At 28.3% G+C, this 21361-nt stretch overlaps 1 protein-coding gene across 1 annotated transcript in view; it reads right to left on the reverse strand.

Moving 5' to 3' along the window:
• The window catches only part of Ostgamma (oligosaccharide transferase gamma subunit), a 31614-nt gene that overhangs the window by 7775 nt on the left and 2478 nt on the right, over positions 1-21361 (reverse strand). The window contains exons 2-10 of the mRNA XM_067276448.1: positions 16592-16764; positions 16388-16505; positions 13096-13178; positions 10725-10782; positions 10466-10606; positions 7899-7985; positions 7767-7830; positions 3109-3183; positions 2926-3016 (exon numbers count right to left, since the gene is read on the reverse strand). Coding sequence (XP_067132549.1) covers positions 2926-3016; positions 3109-3183; positions 7767-7830; positions 7899-7985; positions 10466-10606; positions 10725-10782; positions 13096-13178; positions 16388-16505; positions 16592-16764 — 890 coding nt within the window. The remainder of the gene's footprint in view (positions 1-2925; positions 3017-3108; positions 3184-7766; positions 7831-7898; positions 7986-10465; positions 10607-10724; positions 10783-13095; positions 13179-16387; positions 16506-16591; positions 16765-21361) is intronic.

The following is a 21361-nucleotide window of genomic DNA, read 5'->3' on the forward strand; positions in this document are numbered from 1 at the left end:
TAATATGTACATATGCATGTCTTTTTATAAATAAATTTGAAGTTTGTGCATAATTTGTATAATTTTACAACGATCCTATATTCCTGGTGCATGCTTCTTGCTTATTGACCAATTCACTTAATGACGTAGTCGTCGGAACGGAACTCGGTCGTAAAGTGAGGAGTACCTGTATACAAAAATCCAGTCAAATTAGATGAAACAGGTAATACAAAATGTCATATAAGCAGTACATACTGTACAATTGATAACAGAGTGAAACAACACTTAAAAATTTCACAAAAAAAAAAAAACTGACTGAGAACCAAGAGCATAAAAATGAAAGCTAAATGCAGAGAAGCAAAAATAATCTTGTCTGACTTTAAAAATAACACTTTAAGGACTACAAAACTAGCAATCGCCCCAACAACACCCTAGTTTCAAAATAAAACAACGAAAAGAAACCAAATTAGATATATGTGTGTCCTTTTGATGTAATTAGGTCATCATTAAAAGTCTGGGCCAATGAAAATAATTTGAATGTTAATCTACAGTTATTTGTGTTAATTTTAATTAGAAATTGATTTTTATTTCTGCATGAGATTATTATCCAGTTAATGTTTTTAACTTATTAGATTTTTATTTTTACACAGTTTCAAATTGAAACAAAGTCTATGTTTGAATCTGATACAAATTATTTGAACTTATTAACATCTTGAGTTGTATAGTATTCATTTAAAATATATAAATAATAGTGTCAATAGTTACAAGAACTGCCTACTTTTCATCAAAGAATATTATGTAAAATGAAATTGAATAAATGACTGTGCAGTCAATAAGAAAATCTATGACAAATGCCTGAATTTAGTTCAACATCACTTTCAGCAATATAAACTAGCCTTATATGGACATGGAGGCTACTATATAGGAAAAATTCTCTCTCGTGTATGCAATTATGTCAGACTAACTTTTTTCAATTTCTATCATATAATGCATCTAATGTAATTGCTCCTCTCAAAATGAAACATTTGTTTTACAATTATATTTTAAAATGTTTTTGTTTCTTTTTGATTTCAATTTTTTAAAAATAATTACACTAAATCCTTCTTATATTGCACATGTAGGGAGACAAAGTAAATGAACAATATATTAAATAGCCTGATATAACTAAGGTATCCATCCATTATTGACTAAAGTGTTTTTATATTTGGAAAAAAATAAAGAAAAATGATATATCCAAACGAGCAACATAGAGAATGAGAGGCTACAGTATTTCAGTTAGTTATTCTAATATATTATTTAGTGTTTTCCTGTTTTTGAAAACGATATCAGTAAACTGAAAATACATTTTTTATTACCAATGCTTTGAAAACATTTATCATTTTGTATATGACATTTTTTAATTTATTGTTCCAATTCAGCTGACTAATTTCTGTTTTCTGTGCCCTAATTCATAATGCAAATACAAATGTTTTATTATTGAATTCAATAAAACTAACAATGTATTTTTCTTCTCAAATTATCATGATCTACACATTATAATTTAATAACTTAATCTACCACTTGCACTATCATTAGACAAATCCTAATCAATCAGAATAATTTAATATTCTGAACAATCTTTTTCATTTTTGCTATATTTATATCAGAGAATATTTTTTAATAAACTACTATAAAAAGTATCAAAAAGATGATGAAAGAGATTTTTAATAATTTATAAAAACATCACTTAAATATCAATAAAAAATTGTACCTATAATACTACACACAAAAATTTATATAAGTAATTTTTGACAGCAATGCAATAAAGGAAAAACTAATCTCTAAATCTTTCAACAGATCAATAACAAGTTAATGTATTACTTGAATAATTAAAAAATAAATTATAATTCTCAGCCATCAAAATGATAAATCCAGTTAAATTGCAAATTAATTTATTAGCATTTTTAATATGATTTTAAAGTTTTACAATGTATAAATTCTGGTAGTCTGTACATTCATTATGGTTTATCTAATAATTAGTATCAATTATTATAATTTTATTTTTAAAAATAAACATGTAAATTACATGCAAATTATATTCAATAATTGCAGGTAAAAATTAATTCAAGTTGTTATAATTTTATTTTATTTGTATCTAATGATGAATCAGTTAAAAAACTGATATATCAAGGAAAATAGTTATATCATCATTGATGTATATGTAAAATATAAATACAGTCAAACTTCTATATAACAAAGTTGCTAAATCCTAAAAAAATTCACTATAGGGAAATTTTTATATAAAAATTACAGGTTTGGGTAAAATTAAATAAAATCTCACTAATGTCAAAAATCAGTCCAGCGGTTGTCAAAATTATCACTTTTCTAACGTTTTTGACATTCATTAATTGTAAATCATTTATCTGTCAATGATGGCATTTAGACCTAATTTCTTTCCTCCTCCTTTACAACCAGTAGCCATGTGGGGGGAAGATCACGCAATGGCTTTAAAAGCTAATGACCAGTATGTCTCACACCTGGGCCACAGTTTTACAAAGTGTTTACAGATTGATACCTGAAATTGAACCTAAATTCAAACTGGAACCAGACAGAGTAATCAATTTTTAATGATCAATGGGTCCTTACAAATTAAAAAAAACTGTTATTCAGAAATTTAACTGTTATTTAGAAGCAATTTTATGTATATTTTTGGTTGGAAAAGTAGTAAAAAAGATTCTACGGAGGAATTCTCTATATAGAAGTTTGTAATATAGAAGTTTGACTGTGCTATAAAAGGAGAGTGAAAATAAGTATTTTATCAAACAAATATGTCAGAATAATTAGAATAAAATTGGTAAATATAATAAAAGTTATTATAATCGTAAATCAAATTATATAACAATTTAATTCTTTTATGAATGTTCTATTTCGGTTATATAATAATATTAAAAACAAAATAGATTTTACCTATATGGATAACCATGAGCTTTTGAGCGGAAAATGGAAAGAAGTAGACTAAAGAAAATAGCAACTACAGCAAGTCCTATTATAGCCATTACTAAGGAGGAGGGAAAAAAACATCATTAATATAATAATAATATTTTAAAGATCTTTTAAGATCATTTATTAAATTAAAAACATTGAAATTACTCTTTCTTTTCTTTGATTCTCCTTTTGATGCTGCAGCTTCATTCAGCAATATCACTCCAAAAACCACAGCGGCATCTTACTTGTTAAGAATAAACTTATTATATAAAATTTTTTATTATTTTAGAATAGAAAACTGAAATAAAACTAAAAAATAAAAGCAATAAATTGAATTTAGTTTAATTATAAAATATTCAGTTTAAATGTTTCTTGATCAATTCTAATTGAGATTGACATTCAAGCATATCATCATCAGAAATAATAATAATCATGAAATGTATGGATTGTATAGAAGTCCTATTATTGTAAAAATTCAAGAAAATCTTATAAAAAATTTTGAATTAAAAAATGGAATGTGCGTACAGTACAGGGTTTGATCAAATAATATCCAGGCTAGTGTCAAATTTTTTATTTATAAGAAAATTATTCTACATTAAAATGATCACCTTTGAAATAACCTCCTGTAGTAAGGACACACATTGTTGCCATCACAAATGGTTCTGGGTGGGACAAAGAGGGACACAAGTCCAATATAAAATTTCCTTACCACTCATCCATTCATTCTGAAATAATTTATTCAAGTCTACCTTACGTTAATTACGTATAAACGAATGTGGTTAATGTTTACCACTTCTGGAAGTATTCCTAGTAGAAATTTTTTGAAATTGCATTTATATCAGCATCCAAATTTTCTCCTCTTCAACAGTTTGAAAACAGAATCCTTTAAACAAGTTTATCAGTTTTGGGAACAAAAAAGAAATCACAAGATGTCAAATAAAATGAGTATGATGGATGGAGGAGTAAAAGTGATTTTGTTCATCATCAATAACTGCCAAACTAAAAGGGAAGTGTGAAATAGTGTGTTGTTGTATTCTAGAAAAGGTAAAAATCTAAATGAAACAACAAATTTATTAAGAAAAGCTGAAGGGTTTCTTTGCCATATTTCTAAGATAAAATAAAATTTCACACAAATTTATTAATCTTTGATTGGTTCTATTGTAAGAACCACCAAACAAAGAAAATTGAATTACAGAAACCACTAAAATGAAAGGAAAAACTTCTTTTACACAAACTTAATGACAAGCAACTCACAGCTAATGATTACATTATATAATATCACTATTTTCATTTCCACATACTAACTACTATATAAAGCTATGCACTTAATCTGGGTATTTTTTAATCAAAAATCATATATAATGAATCAATGATGCTGAATTCAATAAATAATAGTCCAAAGACTTTGTCCTGACTTTGCAATGAAGTAATACAAAACATCAGGATTGAAACCATCAAAGATCAGGAGCAGAACACTTAATACAATAAAAAGCAAACAAATTTTGTTCTATCTTAATAAATTTCAAAACTGATATTTACTTATTATTTTGAATATATCATCACCAAAACTTCCAAAAGATTAATAAAATATAACTTCATCACCCTTTATTATAATCAATCTATTTAATTGTTTAAAATACTTTGTTCCAGATTTATTCTATTTTTACTATTTTCTGATGTATTACAGAAAAATTAGTATACCAAATGCCAAATAATTACCTTTTGCCAAAAAGGTAATTATTACCTTTACCTAAACCAATTACCTTTTGCTGATTTGTTTGTCATATACACATGTATTTTTATGCCACAATTATTTGCCAAGCATCAGTTCATTATGGGAATGACAAATGTTTGTCCAAAATCTAGAAAATGGACAATATGTACCAGAGCTTTAATAGTCATGAGTAGTTCATATCTGTTAATGAAAAATAAGCAAACCAGTTTAATTTACATATTTTATCTGTTCCTATTCCACTTTTAGCTCTTGGCTTTACTTTGTTATTAATGGTATCATTTAGAACATGTTCAGTGACAAAAGTTCCATCTCAGTTACTGTTTCATTAGACCATTCTATTTTGGAAATAATGACCAAAAACAAGAAAATACACAAATGCAAACATGAATGTATGGAGACAAATATTCATCCCCTTTGATTTGGCACAAATTATCAACAAGGAGTGGGAAACAGCAAATACCAAATATTTGTCATGAGTAAATCATCCACACTACTTGATATTCACCAATGTTTCCTTGGCATTTGGTGAATACTGGATGTTTGTAATATTATAAAGCACTCAGCAAATCATTATAGATATACGTACTTAACACCTTACACTTGCCGAGAAAAAAAAAAAAAAAAAAATATATTTATTTGCAACAAACACGCAAACGTTTTCAGCCTGATTCACAGGCCATCTTCAGGCTTGGAATACATTTGAAATTCGAGGATGCTTATAAAAAGGGCCCCTAATTTATACAAAATCCTCAGGAATGATAGAGATGTTATAAAGGCAGAAGAGAAAGCAGGAGTTTATAAAATTCCGTATGAAAACATGCAATTGGGCGTTAAAAAAGATTACATCGGAGTAACCACTAGAAGTTTAGGAATTAGAATCAAGGAGCATGGTTATGATATCAGAAAGGGGTCTAATGCAACAGTTTTGTCCCAAATGGCGCAAGCGCCAGGAGCTACGGTCAAATGGAATCAGGCGGCCATCATAAATCCTTTATCGTCTCCATCATTAGCCTTGACAGCGGAAAAGTTGCAGATTTTTAGAAGTAGATTACAAGAAGGCTGTCTTAATGCGAGGGACGCAGATAGTCTTCCCTCTGCATGGAAGTTTATGGTTAAGAAGTTTAATAAGGGCTCTAACCAATCAATATAGTGGTTTTATTGTATGTCTTAGAAATTTGCATTTATTAATGCTTACGTATTCATTTGTTACATTTTTATATATTTTTTGTTATTTTTGCTTTATGTTAGTTATTCAATATTTTATTTTGATTGTACCTTATTTAATTTTGAATTTGAATTTTTTGTATTCCATGGATGGAATTTTAATTTCAAATGTATTCCAAGCCTGAAGATGGCCTGTGAATCAGGCTGAAAACGTTTGCGTGTTTGTTGCAAATAAATATATATATTTATATATATTATTGTTTTTTTTTTTTTTTTTTTTTTCCTCGGCAAGTGTAAGGTGTTAAGTACGTATATCTACTGGATGTTTGGCAATGCTCCTAGAAAAAAAATCTTAATTTTAATTGATTTTATTGTTTCATTAATAAAAATTTTCTTTAGAACAATGAACAACAGTTCAAAGGCAACCAACTGGGAGAGTATCAGAGCAAATCAGGGATGTATCCAGAAATTTCTGTGCATGGGTCACCTGCATCACTGATTGTGACTTTATGATAAAATCACAATATTCAAAGATCACTAGCAGCTCAACACTGTACAACACTGAACTGCCATATCAATATTGCAGCTTCTTGCATGCCATATGCATACTAGTGATACATATGACAATGCTCAATAAAAAAGTTGAACAAAAACTAATATTAAATTTTATTCTTCTTTACCTTGTGGCTTAAATCTGATTTAAGTCTTATTACTATTGGATGAAAGAGAAAACAAGCACAACCGCTTGTGACTTTTTTTTGCACTGTTGACCTGTACATCCTCTGGATATCAGCAGGAATGGATGATAAGACTGGCAGACAGTGAAAGGTGGAAGAGTGTTGATGAAGGAAAAGTCACCCCTTGCTGCTCCATGTAGCTACACCCCTGCCAAATGCATATTTTGATAATGTTCTACAACCTAAAACTATCCTTTTAATCTTGCATACTAAACCCATATCTTCTATGCTAAACTATCTAATGTTTTTATTTTTAAGGTTGTGGTACTCATTTCATCAGTGTCAGTAAAATCAACATCCAACATAGTGTCAGATTTGGAAACACATGACCTTGTTTTCTTCTTCTAATAAATTCCTGTATATGATAATTTATCTACATAAAGATATTTAAAATTAAACATATCTTTGTCTAATTTTTCAAAACAAACTTTTTATGTAAATAATCAAAATTCTTATAAGTACACAACTTTGGTGAACATTTCTTTTATAGTTGTTTTTACTTTTGTTTTTCTGTTTGCATAACCTTTTCTTATTTCTATTTTTGTACATGCACACTCAACACTACTTTCTTAGTTTTCCTATACTTTCTCCTCCTTTTTTCTCACCAGCATCCATTCCTTACTTCTGGTTTCTATTTCCTATGCTTTTCTTCTAATTGCATGCTTGACCACTTTTAACATCTACTTTTCATTTTCCTTTATTAATTATATATTTTTATTTTGCTTTTTATCTTGTTCCTACTTAAACAAGTTTATCAAGTTTACTTTAGACATTCCATACTTCCAGTGTAGACTTACTTTTATAAAATATATAAGTATATTTCTATATTATTCTGCAAAGTTTTAATTTTTTAAATGTTTTATAACTTTTATGATATAATTAAAATCTGTATTCATCTTTATATTTTTTAAATATTAGTTTTTACTTATTTCTATTGTTTGAATTAAATTGATTACATGAATATCAAGTAATCAATATATGCATGAAAACTGCTATCAAGTTTACTTGTTAATTGAGACAAAAAAAATCCATTGAAATTTTTACTTAAATTTTTTAAAATGTTTTCTTAAAATTATTATTATTATATTTTATAAATCAAGCTATAATCAAATGTCAATTAAATTTAATTTCCTAAATGCTTATAATATTAACATTTATTTTATATTTACGACATTTAAAAAGGATACTTAAAATGATAACTATATACGTTTCAATAATGAATTGACCTCCACTACTCCCATGAATATATGCCTGTAAGTAGATGTAATTTTTGATGAATCAATCAAATTATTGCAAACAAGTAAAGAATTTATTCTTACCACATTGCCTCGATTTGTACGATGCATAAATGGTGGTCCTCGAATGTGATTCCACATTTGTCCAGAAGTCATTGCAAATATTACACACTAAAATAATAAGTTTAAATTACAATTATTATAGTTTTTTAATTACAGTACAGTCTTGGTAATCCAATCATTTGCTAGTTCAATATATGTTAATTCAACACTTGTCACTCTTAGATATTACTGTCACTGTTGCTAGGTCAAGAACTAGTTCAGATTCCGGTTTCCAACAAATATGAACACTTTCCCACTAATTATGGGTTGATATTGAGTCTGACTGTTAGGCTCATCATTTTAGGCTGCTCAAAAAAAGACACAGTATCTTATAATACAGGGTGGGAAAGAGTCACTTAACTGCTACAGAATATAGTATTTACCAAAAGAATGTACATTGAGCACATCATGTAACTTGCATAACTCTTAACTGTTTGAGGTAGGACAATAATATATTTCAGGAATCAATTCCCCTCCCATTTAGTTTCAGAGTTGCATTCAATATGGCCTCCATCAAGATGGCAGCAGCATGTGTAACATACATCAATCTGTTTTCCCCTTGGTATAATGTGTTCCTCCCATGAGCAAATTAACTTTGGATACATTCTATATTCTGTAGCAGGGGTGTTATTTTCTTTCCCACCCTATACAATACTATACACAAATATAAAAATCAGTTTCCTGAAATTGCCACCAAAAATACTGTACCTCCCACTAAATTTAGTGAGAATACATATGTAAATATCAAGCACACTGCCAGTAATGGCAGTGTGCTTGATATTTTAATCAGTAGTCCAACTCAATACAATATATTAATATTGTACAAATAAACAATAGTTTCTTTTTGAATGATTAAACCTTTGAATTATTTTTACTTCCAATCTCAATAATTAGACAATCTCCCTAATCTAACATTGTTCTGATCCCACATTTACCAGATTACTGAGTTTGTATTGTAATATTAATTAACCCATAAAGTTTATTAAAGAAACATAATATAACTAGTAGTTGTTAAGTTTTAAATTTGAATAATAATAAAATATCATATATAAACTGTTTAATCAAATACTAAGGTAGAAATCACAACTCCTGCTTTTCATGCAGAGCAATCTTTTCTTCCAAAATATTCTTAACCTAATTAATTTAATTCTAATTATTAAATTTAATACAATATTAAACTTAGTCCAAAAAATATAATATTTAATTAGGGAGCTTATGACCTGATATCTCCAGCATCATCATTTAGTCATTAATTTAGGATTAGTTTACAACATAGTTTATTTATTTATCTATCTTATTTACAATAGGAAAGTCTGTGACAATGGATCTCCTCCCCATATTAACAATAAAACCCAAACAAATACATAAAATACAATAAAAATTATAATAAATAAAACATTGGATAAAAGTTGCAAGAAAGAAAAATAAAATAAAATTAACAATCAATCATAGCAAACTAAGGTATAAATTAAAAACTATATAATTATGTAATAATCTTTTACAAGTATTTTTAAAATTTAGAAAATCAACATGGAGTAACGTTCAAAATGATCAATATTTTGGGAAATATGATAGAAATACAATCTTTGATATATTGATAGTCTAAAAAACATGTATAAACATTTGTTAAATTGTGAGTATTTCAATTTTTGTTAACTAGAAATTTCTCCTTTCCTTCATTATTGGTGAAAATTATATAAAATATGTCAATTCTGTAAACAATCTTTGCATTATTTTTGATAGTAAACTCTCATTCATAAGTCATATTGACAGAATAGTTAAATCTCCATTCAATGCAGAATGCTGTGGAGATTTTGCCATATCTCTCTTGTTTCGCATTCCATTTTCTTTGCTAATTTTCAGTCCCTTATTGATTATTGTATACCAATCTGGTCAATGGCTGCCCACTCTCTTTTAAACAAAATCATGAAAGAATTTTATACCCTTTTCTTAGATTATCTCACTCTCAAAGGTAATTTTTTTTATTGCATTTCAGAAAATATAGATGGTTCTGAACATTTACATCATGTTGATTACTACTGTTTCAAAAAGGAATGCAAATGAATATTATACAATTCTTAATTTTTTCTTTATAATTTTATACTTTTTACTTGTTGTATTGATATTTTGTTTATAAATGTACTTTATTCATTGTATTTTATGTATTTTACTGTAAATTAGGGGAAGGCAATCTATTGTTGCAAAATTTTCTATTGTAATTGAAAATAAATAAATAATTTGGGTGTGAAGGTGCATTTCAAAACAAATCTGAACTTACTTTACATTACATAATCCTGACTCTAATTCAGACAGAAAGTATACATATTGAAATTTTTGTGTGAATAGTCCACATGTATATTGAAAGTGGGTTAAGGAAGCAGGGAGTTGGGTTGCCTTAGTGTTAATGATAACTAGGGGGCAAAGCTCCCTAATTAAAAATAAAATCATTTGATATAAATAAATATCTCTCAATATAATTTATATAAGAAATCATCTTACTTAAAAATTAAAAGATAATTTTTAATAATATTCAGATCTTTAATACTAACCAATGCTGCCAGACCCCAAGATGTTTTATTGTAAAGAAAGTCTAAATTATTTCTTCTCATGTATAAAAGAGCACCAATTAAAGCAAACAAAATTACTAGTGCTATTGTTCCTGAATAATTAGGAGGACGGAAGACACGAATCTAAAAATAAATAAATAATTAAGAAATAAATTAAATATATCAAATTTAATAATAAAACAGATATTATTAATAATAAAACAGATATTAAACAGATTAATAAAACAGATATTCATTTTACCTGAATATCTGTTCTTTCACCTAACCACCGAGAGATCGTTTCAGCAGCAAAACCAATCCTGAAACATAGATGTTATTATTTTCTATTACAAGATTTTTATTCATATTCAATCTGAAAATATTTTTTATTTGATTACATAACAATAAAGACAACACTTTAAAAATATTATAAATTATGTCTCATGAAGATATGTCTCATATATCTATAAAGAATTTTGTTGATTAACGCGGAAACTAATAAATATTTGTTAAATAACTAGGAAATGATAAAAACCAACCCTCCATTACGTGAAAATGTGAAAAAAGGTTTTTGTAAAAATATTTTTAAAGAAAAGAGTATTTTGGTTTTTAGAGATTAGTAATCAAGGTATGTTCAGTACAACTGTAAAAATTTTTATATATGTATATTAGTATTTGTAATTCGTATGTATTATGTAATTTTAGTTGGCTGAGGAGGAGCCTTACAAAAGCCCGAAATGTGTACAAAAAACAGATACATCTATCAACTAAACTGAATAAACTTAGGGTGATGATTGCCAAGTGTTTGTGTGTTTACACTATATAGTGTTCAAGACACCAAAAATATCTTTTTGTATAGTTAACATTAAATGTTAAGTGTACTTGGGCAAGTTTGATCTAGTGAGCCTTAAATATAGTAAAGTGCAGAAATGAAATTCACTAATACAGATGATTCACTTGAGACTGAACACTTACTCTGTTCAATACCTTTACAGTCACTTATTGTACAGTCACTTTTTAATAAAATGTAATGTATAACATACCTTAATCAACTGTTTTGTCATAATCATTATGTTCATGTTTCATGCCCATGTTTTCATTTTATATGGTGATATTCCATATAACAAGTGTTCAGTCCTGAGTAAATCATCCTGTATTATTGCCTCTTTATTTTATACTGAACTAATTTATGTGATTGTCTTTTTTAATATATGTTAAATTTCACGTTTTAAATTTAGTTATTGTAACGTATTGTTCAAACTGTTTGAATAGTGTTTTTTGGAACTTCTTTCTTCTTGTTTATTAAAAGACTGATAAAGTCTAAATGTATAGTGAAAAAATTGCCCCTTTTTTGTTAGGTCTATAGTCCGTTTTCACTTAACATTGTTTCTGTAATTAAGATCATGACTATTTAGGTTATTTAGTGTACTTTGTGTAACATGCAGGAAAAATTACTATTACTTTTATGACATATTCTATAATTATACCACTATGCTGATCATTAAGATAACATCTATCTGTGGAAAATTTACTGACACACATAAGAATATAAATTTGCAATGTAAATAGCATGTAAATAATAAATAGCATTTATATAAGTAAATATTTTAGAAAAAGTTTTTAATAAAAGATCATATTTTATGATATTGAAAATTTAGATGGAAATAGGAATTTGACAGAAAATATTTTGTTGACATCTCTATGGTTTACTCAATCCACTTTTACCAAGATTTATCATAATAGTTGATTTAATAGAAAATTCAGACTTCTTGTCATTTTGTTAGATAAAAATGGATTGAGTAACTGATAAAGATGTCAATGAATTCTAATAACTACAAAGCAAACAAGAAAATATTTGCTTTCAATGTAAAACGTCTCTGTAATCCAAAAATTATGGTAGATGGTCTCACAGCAATTCTCGGCTAGAATTATGATTTTATTTTCAAATTGAACCACAAATGCATTTCGGGTTGGTATAATATATTCCAACCTCTCCTCAGTGCTGTTTTGAAAAACAACAAAAAAATTACAGAGACGTTTTACATTGAAATTTAACATACAGCAATCCAAATTATATTGTGAAAATATTTGCTATTGAGATTTTAAAAAACTTAAAAAAAGAATCTAATTTAGTTTTTCAATATCGTACTATTCAAAATTCTTATAAACAGCATAAATGCATAATTTTTAATATTTGTTTGAATGACTAATAATAGATATAAATTTAAAAATATTTATTGAATAAAAAGTTTTTCTCCTAAAATAAAGCCACTTGACTTGACTTTTGTAATTATTTGAATTTCTTAAGATAACATATTTTATATTTCTTTATTTGTAAGATTCAATATCAATGATATTTTAATGATGATAATATTCATATAGTAAGATACTATAAAAAGAAAAATGCAAAAAGCATCATCTGTACTTCAATGTTACTTATCTCATTTTTAATCCTTCTATTATGTTTATCATATAAAAAAATATTATTTGATAGAATAAAATTTTCTGACTATCATTTATTTTAATGTTAAAATTATAGATTAAAAGTTCTTCTATCTAAAGTAATTAACTTATAATTGAAGCCAATTTTTCTAGTATCTATTATTATTTCATGATTTAATGAAAATACTAACCTTTGTATATCCATTTGATCTGCTTTTTTAGGTTTTCCTTTCTCTGGAAAGTGGAGAAATACTGGAGCAGAATTTTGTCCAAGCTATTTTCAAATAAACCTCATTAATATAATTTAAAATGTAAACTTATTAAATATAATAAAAAAATATATGTTATTCTGTTTTTTCATCTTCAGACATTAATTTCTAATCCAAGTTTTTTTCTATTCAGTCACACAAAAAATGTCACTAAAAGATTTTTAAACAGATTTATTTTTTTTCTAAATAAAAAGTTATGTTGTTATTTAAAAATGTTTACTCATTTTGATATTAAAAAAAAAAAAAAAAAATCGGTTAATGTGAGCCTAGGTATACAAAATGGTGGCACTTCTGGTCACCATCTTGTTTGCACACGCAAATGTGCAAACAAGATGGCGACCGTCGACAATAACCTAAATGCGCCTATATTTAGACTTTTTTAAAACTAAAACATTTTTAAAATGTAAATTTGCTACTTACTTTTTCTCCTGCTTTTGGTTACTTTTCCTACTCTTGGACCAGAAACAAAAAATAAAAAAGTCATCATACTACCTATAAATTCAATCGATGCACGGACGAAGTGAATTATGAGATTCTATACATCAGTGGTTCAAACAAAATTTGCCTGTATTGTACATAAATTTTACTCCTTTTAAGAACTGCAGTCTTACGATTCACATCTCTCGCCTTTTCATCTATGATAGGCAGCATCTCCATAGAGGGTGGCACCTGCAATCCACGGCCACCTAGCCTTCCATGTGTCGTTCATGTTGTCTTTCAGGTCAGAAATCACTATAGAGAGGTTTCAAGGTCGCATGTCACGTGATAAAACACACGTTTGCTCCGCCCATTCGCGATTTTTGTGGTAGTTTTCGCTCGCTTAGCTTGCACGTGGTCTGTTGTTCGACGTCTTTTTTTAGTTTAAACGTACAAAAATACTGCAGTTCTATTATTATGGATTAAGTTAAAAAAGATTCTTTTCTTGCGGGCTATTCTAGCAGTCTAACAGGACGAGATGCAGCTCTGTACAAAGAGAAAATTTTGTTACATCAAGGCAATTCGTATGAAACCAGTTTATCAGACTTCGTCGTAGATCAAGAGTTGTGGCCAAAAGTAGAATTTGGTGACATTATAAACTATTTGGTTTTGACAACAAATTTCTACACTCTGTCACAAATGAAAGCTTATAAATCTTTAGAGGCCCATAACTATTTAACAAGTGGCTGGGTTTCTCCTGATATAAAAGTAAAAGTGATGAATAAACAGCGAAGTAATATTGCTTGGAAAGATATGTTTTCTTTTGTTTGTTTAAACTCGTGTTTTTACGTATTTCTTAACTAAGAAATTTTGTCTGAAAGTAAGAAAGTCTAATTAAAAACAGCTCTGGCAATTTTTTTAATTCAAATTGTTCAGTACCTTTATTTTCTAGTTGAAATTAGCATATAATAAGCCTACTTGCTTTTAGTTTTAACGTGTAATGTTTATAAGTTTGCACTAGCTAAAGCCTGAAATTACATTAGTTATTCATTTAAAAATGCACTATACCTAACTAAATTAATATAAGCAAATCAGTAAACTCTTTTAGGTTTTAAAATATAACTTAGTGTTTATTAATATAAATATTGAAATGAAATGTTTCTGACAAACTCTTGTATTGATATTCACTTTATTCGTATCAAAATTTTTCCGGTTAATTCTCGAGAGCCATGCAGTTTGCTTTCGTCGTGAAAGCTTCTCAGTTTGAGATCCTTGATGACAAATAATGCCGGAAATTTTAAAAAATGATGTTCCTTTGTTCTTGAGTGAACTAGCATTACATCCAATTACACAACAAATCACCATAGTGATATTTGCGACGAAAAAGAAAAAAAAAACACAAAAACGCCAGTTAAAGAGCACGTGAACACACAAAATGTAAATGAGTCACAAAGATGGCACTGGACAATTGCGCGTGCTCATGACGTCACTCATGATGTCGACATGAAACCTCTCTATTACATATCCTTGGTTATGACACGTTTAACACACATTTAACTCACAGTTGCACACTTATAAACACATTTACACACTTTAAACTCACATTTGAACCACATATAAACCCTTTACAAAATTTTTACGTCACTTACATAATGTTAACACACCTTTAATACACTTTATGACATTTAACACGCATTAAACACATTAAGGACACGTTTAACATGTTAATTACCATTGACAAACTTTCCTCCTTGATAACTTTAGACTTCGAGTAAATTATACAAACTTTAAAAAACCACAAACACTTTTAAAAAAATTAACAACGTGCATAATCCGTCTACATCGTAACCAAAATTCGAAATTCACATTATTCCTCGTGTTTCCTGAACGGAATTTTTTGATGAATATTTGCATACGAAGACATCATTACTATCAGCGCCATCTACATTTCTTTTCTAAAAACACTTGCCATCGAGGTTACCGGAAGCGCCGCCATTTTGTATACCTAGGCTCACATTAACCAAAAAATCTAAATATATGTATAAATTAATTAAACACTTTATGAACAAATACATTGATATATTTTAAAAATCATAAAACCACAAGAATGACATAGAATAACAAGTTATAAACACAATTTGGAAAAATATAACTAACAAACAAATATGTAATGATTATCAAATATAAACGTATACTACTGACAGTAATAACAGCATTATATATATATATATATATATATAAACATAAAAATTAAATTTTTTTATTTATAAATTTTACTTAACATCAGTGTGCAAGAATTATCATAGCAATCAAATAATGTCTATATATATATATATATATATATATTAATGTTTGTCAGTTTAGGAAGTTTCATATCAAATATTTTAATTTTTCTCCATTTGTTGTTTTTCATTTATTAATTAAGAAACAATTAATGAAACCAGACAACTTCAAACAAAGCATGCATACTTGAAATCTATAAATTTCTTTCATTTATTTTATAATTACATCTATAGCAAACTATTAATAGATAAATGAAATGAAATGGAGTAAAAATATATACACACCTAGATACTTTATTGGACACCACTAAAAAGTGGGAGTTGATAAAACATACCCCAACCAAATTAGAAACAGTTACTAACAGCTAACAGAATCACTTCAAAAATGAAGATTATATAACATGGGTTAAGCAATGTTTTATTTTGCATATGTTCTAGCAATTTTTTGCACTATATATGTCAGTGTGACTTATGTGAACAAAATTATATATAAATATAATTGTAAAAATACTTACAGAAGTAAATACATCAGGTCCTTCATCGAAATCAACCATACCAAAAAATAATTTGTTTGAATACATTTGTGAATATCTCCAAGAATTAGCTACAATTTGAAATTCATCATGGGCATGTCTATAAAAATATACAAAAAATAATCAAAATACATTGAAATTCTATAAATTACATATACAATAATAATATTTTGCATCTTTTCTTACCTGCATACAATGCATTGACGATGAGGAGATAATGCAGTAAGCATAACAACAAAAGAATAATTTCTTGGGGATGCTTTAACATACTGGCGAAATTTTTCACCATTTAATCTAATTATTGGTCTTTTTGCACTCATGTCCATTAACTGTTGAACTCTCTCTCCCAAAGTTTGAACCTAATAATAATAAAATAATAAATAAATTTGAATTTATTAATTTATTATAATGCTGATTAGAATTTATTCATTTAGTTGATACAAAAATTTTCAGTAATTAATGAAATAAAAATAAAATATACAGCAATTGAAATGTGGATTATTCAAGCTATATTCAGTATATTCATATGTTCTGTATATGCATAAAACTATCTTTTAATGTTATTTTCTTGAAGGACAGCAATTTATAGGATATTGATCTAACAAATTGGTATATTCAAAAGAAGACACTGAGGATGTTATCATAAAAATCCAAAATCTCAAAAAAAAAGGCAATTAATTTGTATGCTATAATGTGTCAAAGTTTGATCCAAACAGAATGATATGCATGTGGTCAATTAACTTAAATGCCATCTACCTATTTTCAGAGATGTCTAAAATTATGTAGAGCAAATTAATAATGATTTTCTTTTGTCATAATATTGATTATTATTTATTAAATTTTTTAATTTACAGTTTAATCAATGTATGAGGGCTATTTTTTAAATAAGGTCCGTTTGTGAATGAAAGTGAGAATAATGCGCAATCACGGCGGTATGCATGCGCTTCTGCTCCGAGCAAGCTTGGCGCGCGTTTTGACACCATTTGCAGCCATATCGTCTGTCTGTATGCTGAGCTGTAGAAGTTTAAAATGTTTAAGAAAATTGAGTTTCCCGCCGACTGTAAGATACGATCTGTTATTTGATTCTTGAATGCAAGAAACTTGGCAGCAGCGGAAATTCATCGTCAGATTTGTGAAGTTTACGGTGATAATGCTATGAGTGACAGTAAAGTTCGAAAATGGGTAAGAATGTTCAAGGATGGGCGAGTTAATGTGCATGATGAGCCACGCCCTGGCCGACCTTCTCTGATTTCTGAAGATTTGATTCGTGATGTGGATAACAAAATTCGAGAGAACCGACGATTCACGATTTCACGATTATCAATTGAATTTCCACAGATTTCACGATCAGTTTTGTATACCATTGTTTTGGAGAAACTGAATTATCGAAAATTGTTTTCTCAATGCGTTCCAAAACTGCTTTCTGACGATCACAAAACAAAAAGATTAAACAGTGCTTTATCGTTTTGACTCGATACGATCATCCACACAGTCCAGACCTTGCACCCAGTGATTTTCACTTGTTTCGATACTTAAAGGAGTTCCTTGGTGGTCAACATTTCAATGACGAAGAAGAAGTGAAAAACTGCAGTCGTGGATTGGGCTTCTTGACAGGCGGCTTCTTTGAAGTCGGAATTCAAAAAATTGTTGAGCGGTATGACAAATGTTTAAACAAAATAGAAATTATGTAGAAAAGTAGATAAAAGTATGTAGAATATAGAAAAAAATATATTTTAACGATATTTACAGTATTTTTCTTCTTATTAAAAAACAGACCTTATTTAAAAAATAGCCTTCGTATATAAAACTAATTTTATTCATATATGGAATTATTGTAAAAATGTGGAGAAAAATGAAAAATGTCAAGAAAAACCAGGGTTAGATAGCTAAAGGTCAGAGGATGGAGACTAGTAAATTCAAATTTATTGAAAATTTAAAATTATTATTTATTTTAAATCATCTGTTAAATTTTCTGTAATATCTTGAATTACAGTAGACTCTGCTTATCATAATCACAGATATTGTTAGCAGTTGTTTAATGTTATCAAATAAGTCAAAATACACAAAATTTCACTTATTGTAACCATTTTCTTCAGGTAAATAGGCATTTTTAAGTTTTTGCATTATTATGGCTGATTAACAGACAATCATTTTCATTTATCATTATCCATCTCAGCTAGTGCTTTAAATGTTGAATATTACATTTTCTGGTTCTTTTCTCTTAATGGGATGCCAGTTGTAACGTTAATCCAAATGCACGATACTGTCTTCCAAAAACCATAGTCTAAAAACTAGAACATCCATGAGCAAGCAGTTATGCCATTTACCATAAAGTGGAAATTCAGAACATACAACTTACAGATCTCATATGCAATGCCATATGTATAACTTTAATGTCATTACAAATTTCTCACTGCACAGTAACTTTTTGGACACCTTATAGATAAGATTTTTTGGTAACTTCTGAATGCTTCAAATACAATTGCACTGTTAGATTCAGCACTAAATATCTTTTAAAACTGTTGTCATAAGATATGGGGTCACCACTTAAGATTTTAAAGTTACAACCATTTTGACTTTTAAAATTCTAAGATTAAATTATCAAGATAGTATGCAAAAAATAGTTTTATATTTATTCATATATCCAAAGTTTCAAACTTCTATTAGGACTAGAGATATGAGCCTGGTATAGCTTTTCTGGGATATAGTAATAGTAGTAGAAATAAATACTAATATATCAGTAACAAAGACATTCAGTTAATATTTATTTTAAGTATCATTTGTTTGAATCTGAAGTTTTAATTCTTAGTATAACATTATTTTATTATCTAACATTAAAATAAACATATATAATAAATTTCATCACTGATAAAATGTGTTTGTAGACATACTTTTTTTCTTTAAAATGTTTTATTCTTGGACTAGAATATCAAAACCAAAATGGGGAGAAAAACCCAAAGTACATCTATAAACTATTCAATCAATGGTTAGATTAGTTAAATATAGGAACAATGTTATGAAAAGTATAGTTTTTTTTATCTGATGTCGGTGAACTCATAAATAATAATGAATATGGAAGTTTATTTAAATATTTTAAAAAATAATGTGAAGTAAATAAAGACTGAATCTTAGAAAATTCCACTTCCAGTAGGGTAATGATCCTAAATATATAACATATTATCCATCAGTGGATATTTTCATACAAAATCTTGATTTTAATGTAATCAAAATTTTTTCATGTAGAAAGAGTGTGACAACACATATTGAGCAAACATGAATTGTAATGATTATTTTTAAAAATGGAACCAAAATGCAATTAGAAATTGCCAAAAAAAATTAGCATATTCAACATCCAATAGATAAAGTTATTAAAAGAAAAAGATTACCACAAGATATAAAATTTTGATTTTTTCCCCTCGCAACATATAATTTTTATTTTTATATATATTTTAAAAATATATACAAGTATCCCTTGCTTAATGTTTTCCTGGTAAAATGCCTTTTAATTTTAATATCCAAACTTCATAATATATGCAACATGTTTTTGCATATATTATATCTCTTGATACAATATTTTTAATGTTTATATAATGTTATATTTACATCTCAAAATTCAATACATCTTAAACATAATGTGGGAAAGTTTCAAGTTACATTCCAAATACAATTCATTGATGAGTATGTTAGAATCACATGTAGCTGTTTTGGAAAGCACTCCTAGTGTGAAGAAAGAGAACGTGTCTTCAATATAGCTGGCAATGGAAAAGGCATCACAGCAACATAACATACCAAATGGCTGTCCATAAATTACCAGTGGCATGCCACGACATTTGATGATAGGGAAGCTGTGTTTCTGTAAGAAGCCGACTTCCAGGGGCAATCAGTTAATTGCGCGTCAATAATGGTCTAGGGTCTATTCGTACATGGGTGTTGGCTGTAGAGACAAAGAAGACAAGTATCTGACAAAAACCGTTTATTTTAACATAAAATAAACATATACTATGTACAAAACAGTTTGCTTTAGGACAATCAGCCGTTCGGACGTCCTGAGCGTCGATGTGGTTCTTCGACGGTCGATCGAAGGTGGCCCCGGGACAGTGGCGTTTACAAGTCTGTAAGGCACGGGGAGACTTCGTCCATTGGAGTTGGGAACATGGTCTAAGTCCGAAGTGGCACGGGTTACAGGTTGGCACAATAGATGAGAAATTGTTTTTTTTTTTCTTTCTTTTATTTTGCGCGTTGACACACGGCGTTTTGGTTATTCGAAACGTTAACCGAGTGCCAGGTGTCCTCGATTGTCGGAGATTATATCAATTTCCGTTCTTTCTTTCATCCATTTTGATTGGTCATTCTCTCTCAATCACGCTTCCCAAGTGGTTAGTCAATGGTTACTAATCATAACGAGACTCTTACCTGGAGAGCAAGAAAAATCAAAATCGAAGACGAATTCAATCTTCCACCGATCATAGGACGACTTCCTTCCGCGATTTATGGTTTCTGCCTGGCAGTTTGATATAAACAATGGGTCCGACTACAAACGACTTTTACCTATGTTTTTTTAAACTAATAAATCTTTCTCTAAATTAATCGTTTTCTCGCGTCTTTCGTGACGGGTCAAACCTGTCCGGAACTTCACATTTCCATAAAAGTTTTAAACAAATACTGGAAATGACAAAAATAAACAATTTATGTATTTTAGTTCTAAAATACAAATAATACATACATAATACAAATTGATACGATACAAACAATGATAGAAAAACTTGTTTTATTAATTTTTTATAAACTAATTCTATTCGGCGATTTTTACCGCAAAGTTGTTAATTACTTTATCATAAAAGTCGCTGGTCGTCGACTCCATCAACGTATTTAAAAGCTCTTTTTCTATCGAAAGCAATGCTAGCGACCACAATCGTCCTCTGACCGAGTGTGCCTGGCGAATGTATGAATTTGCTT

The sequence above is a fragment of the Centruroides vittatus genome, unplaced genomic scaffold (genome assembly GCF_030686945.1).
Source record: "Centruroides vittatus isolate TY-2023 unplaced genomic scaffold, ASM3068694v2 contig_694, whole genome shotgun sequence".
Lineage (NCBI taxonomy): Eukaryota > Metazoa > Arthropoda > Arachnida > Scorpiones > Buthidae > Centruroides > Centruroides vittatus.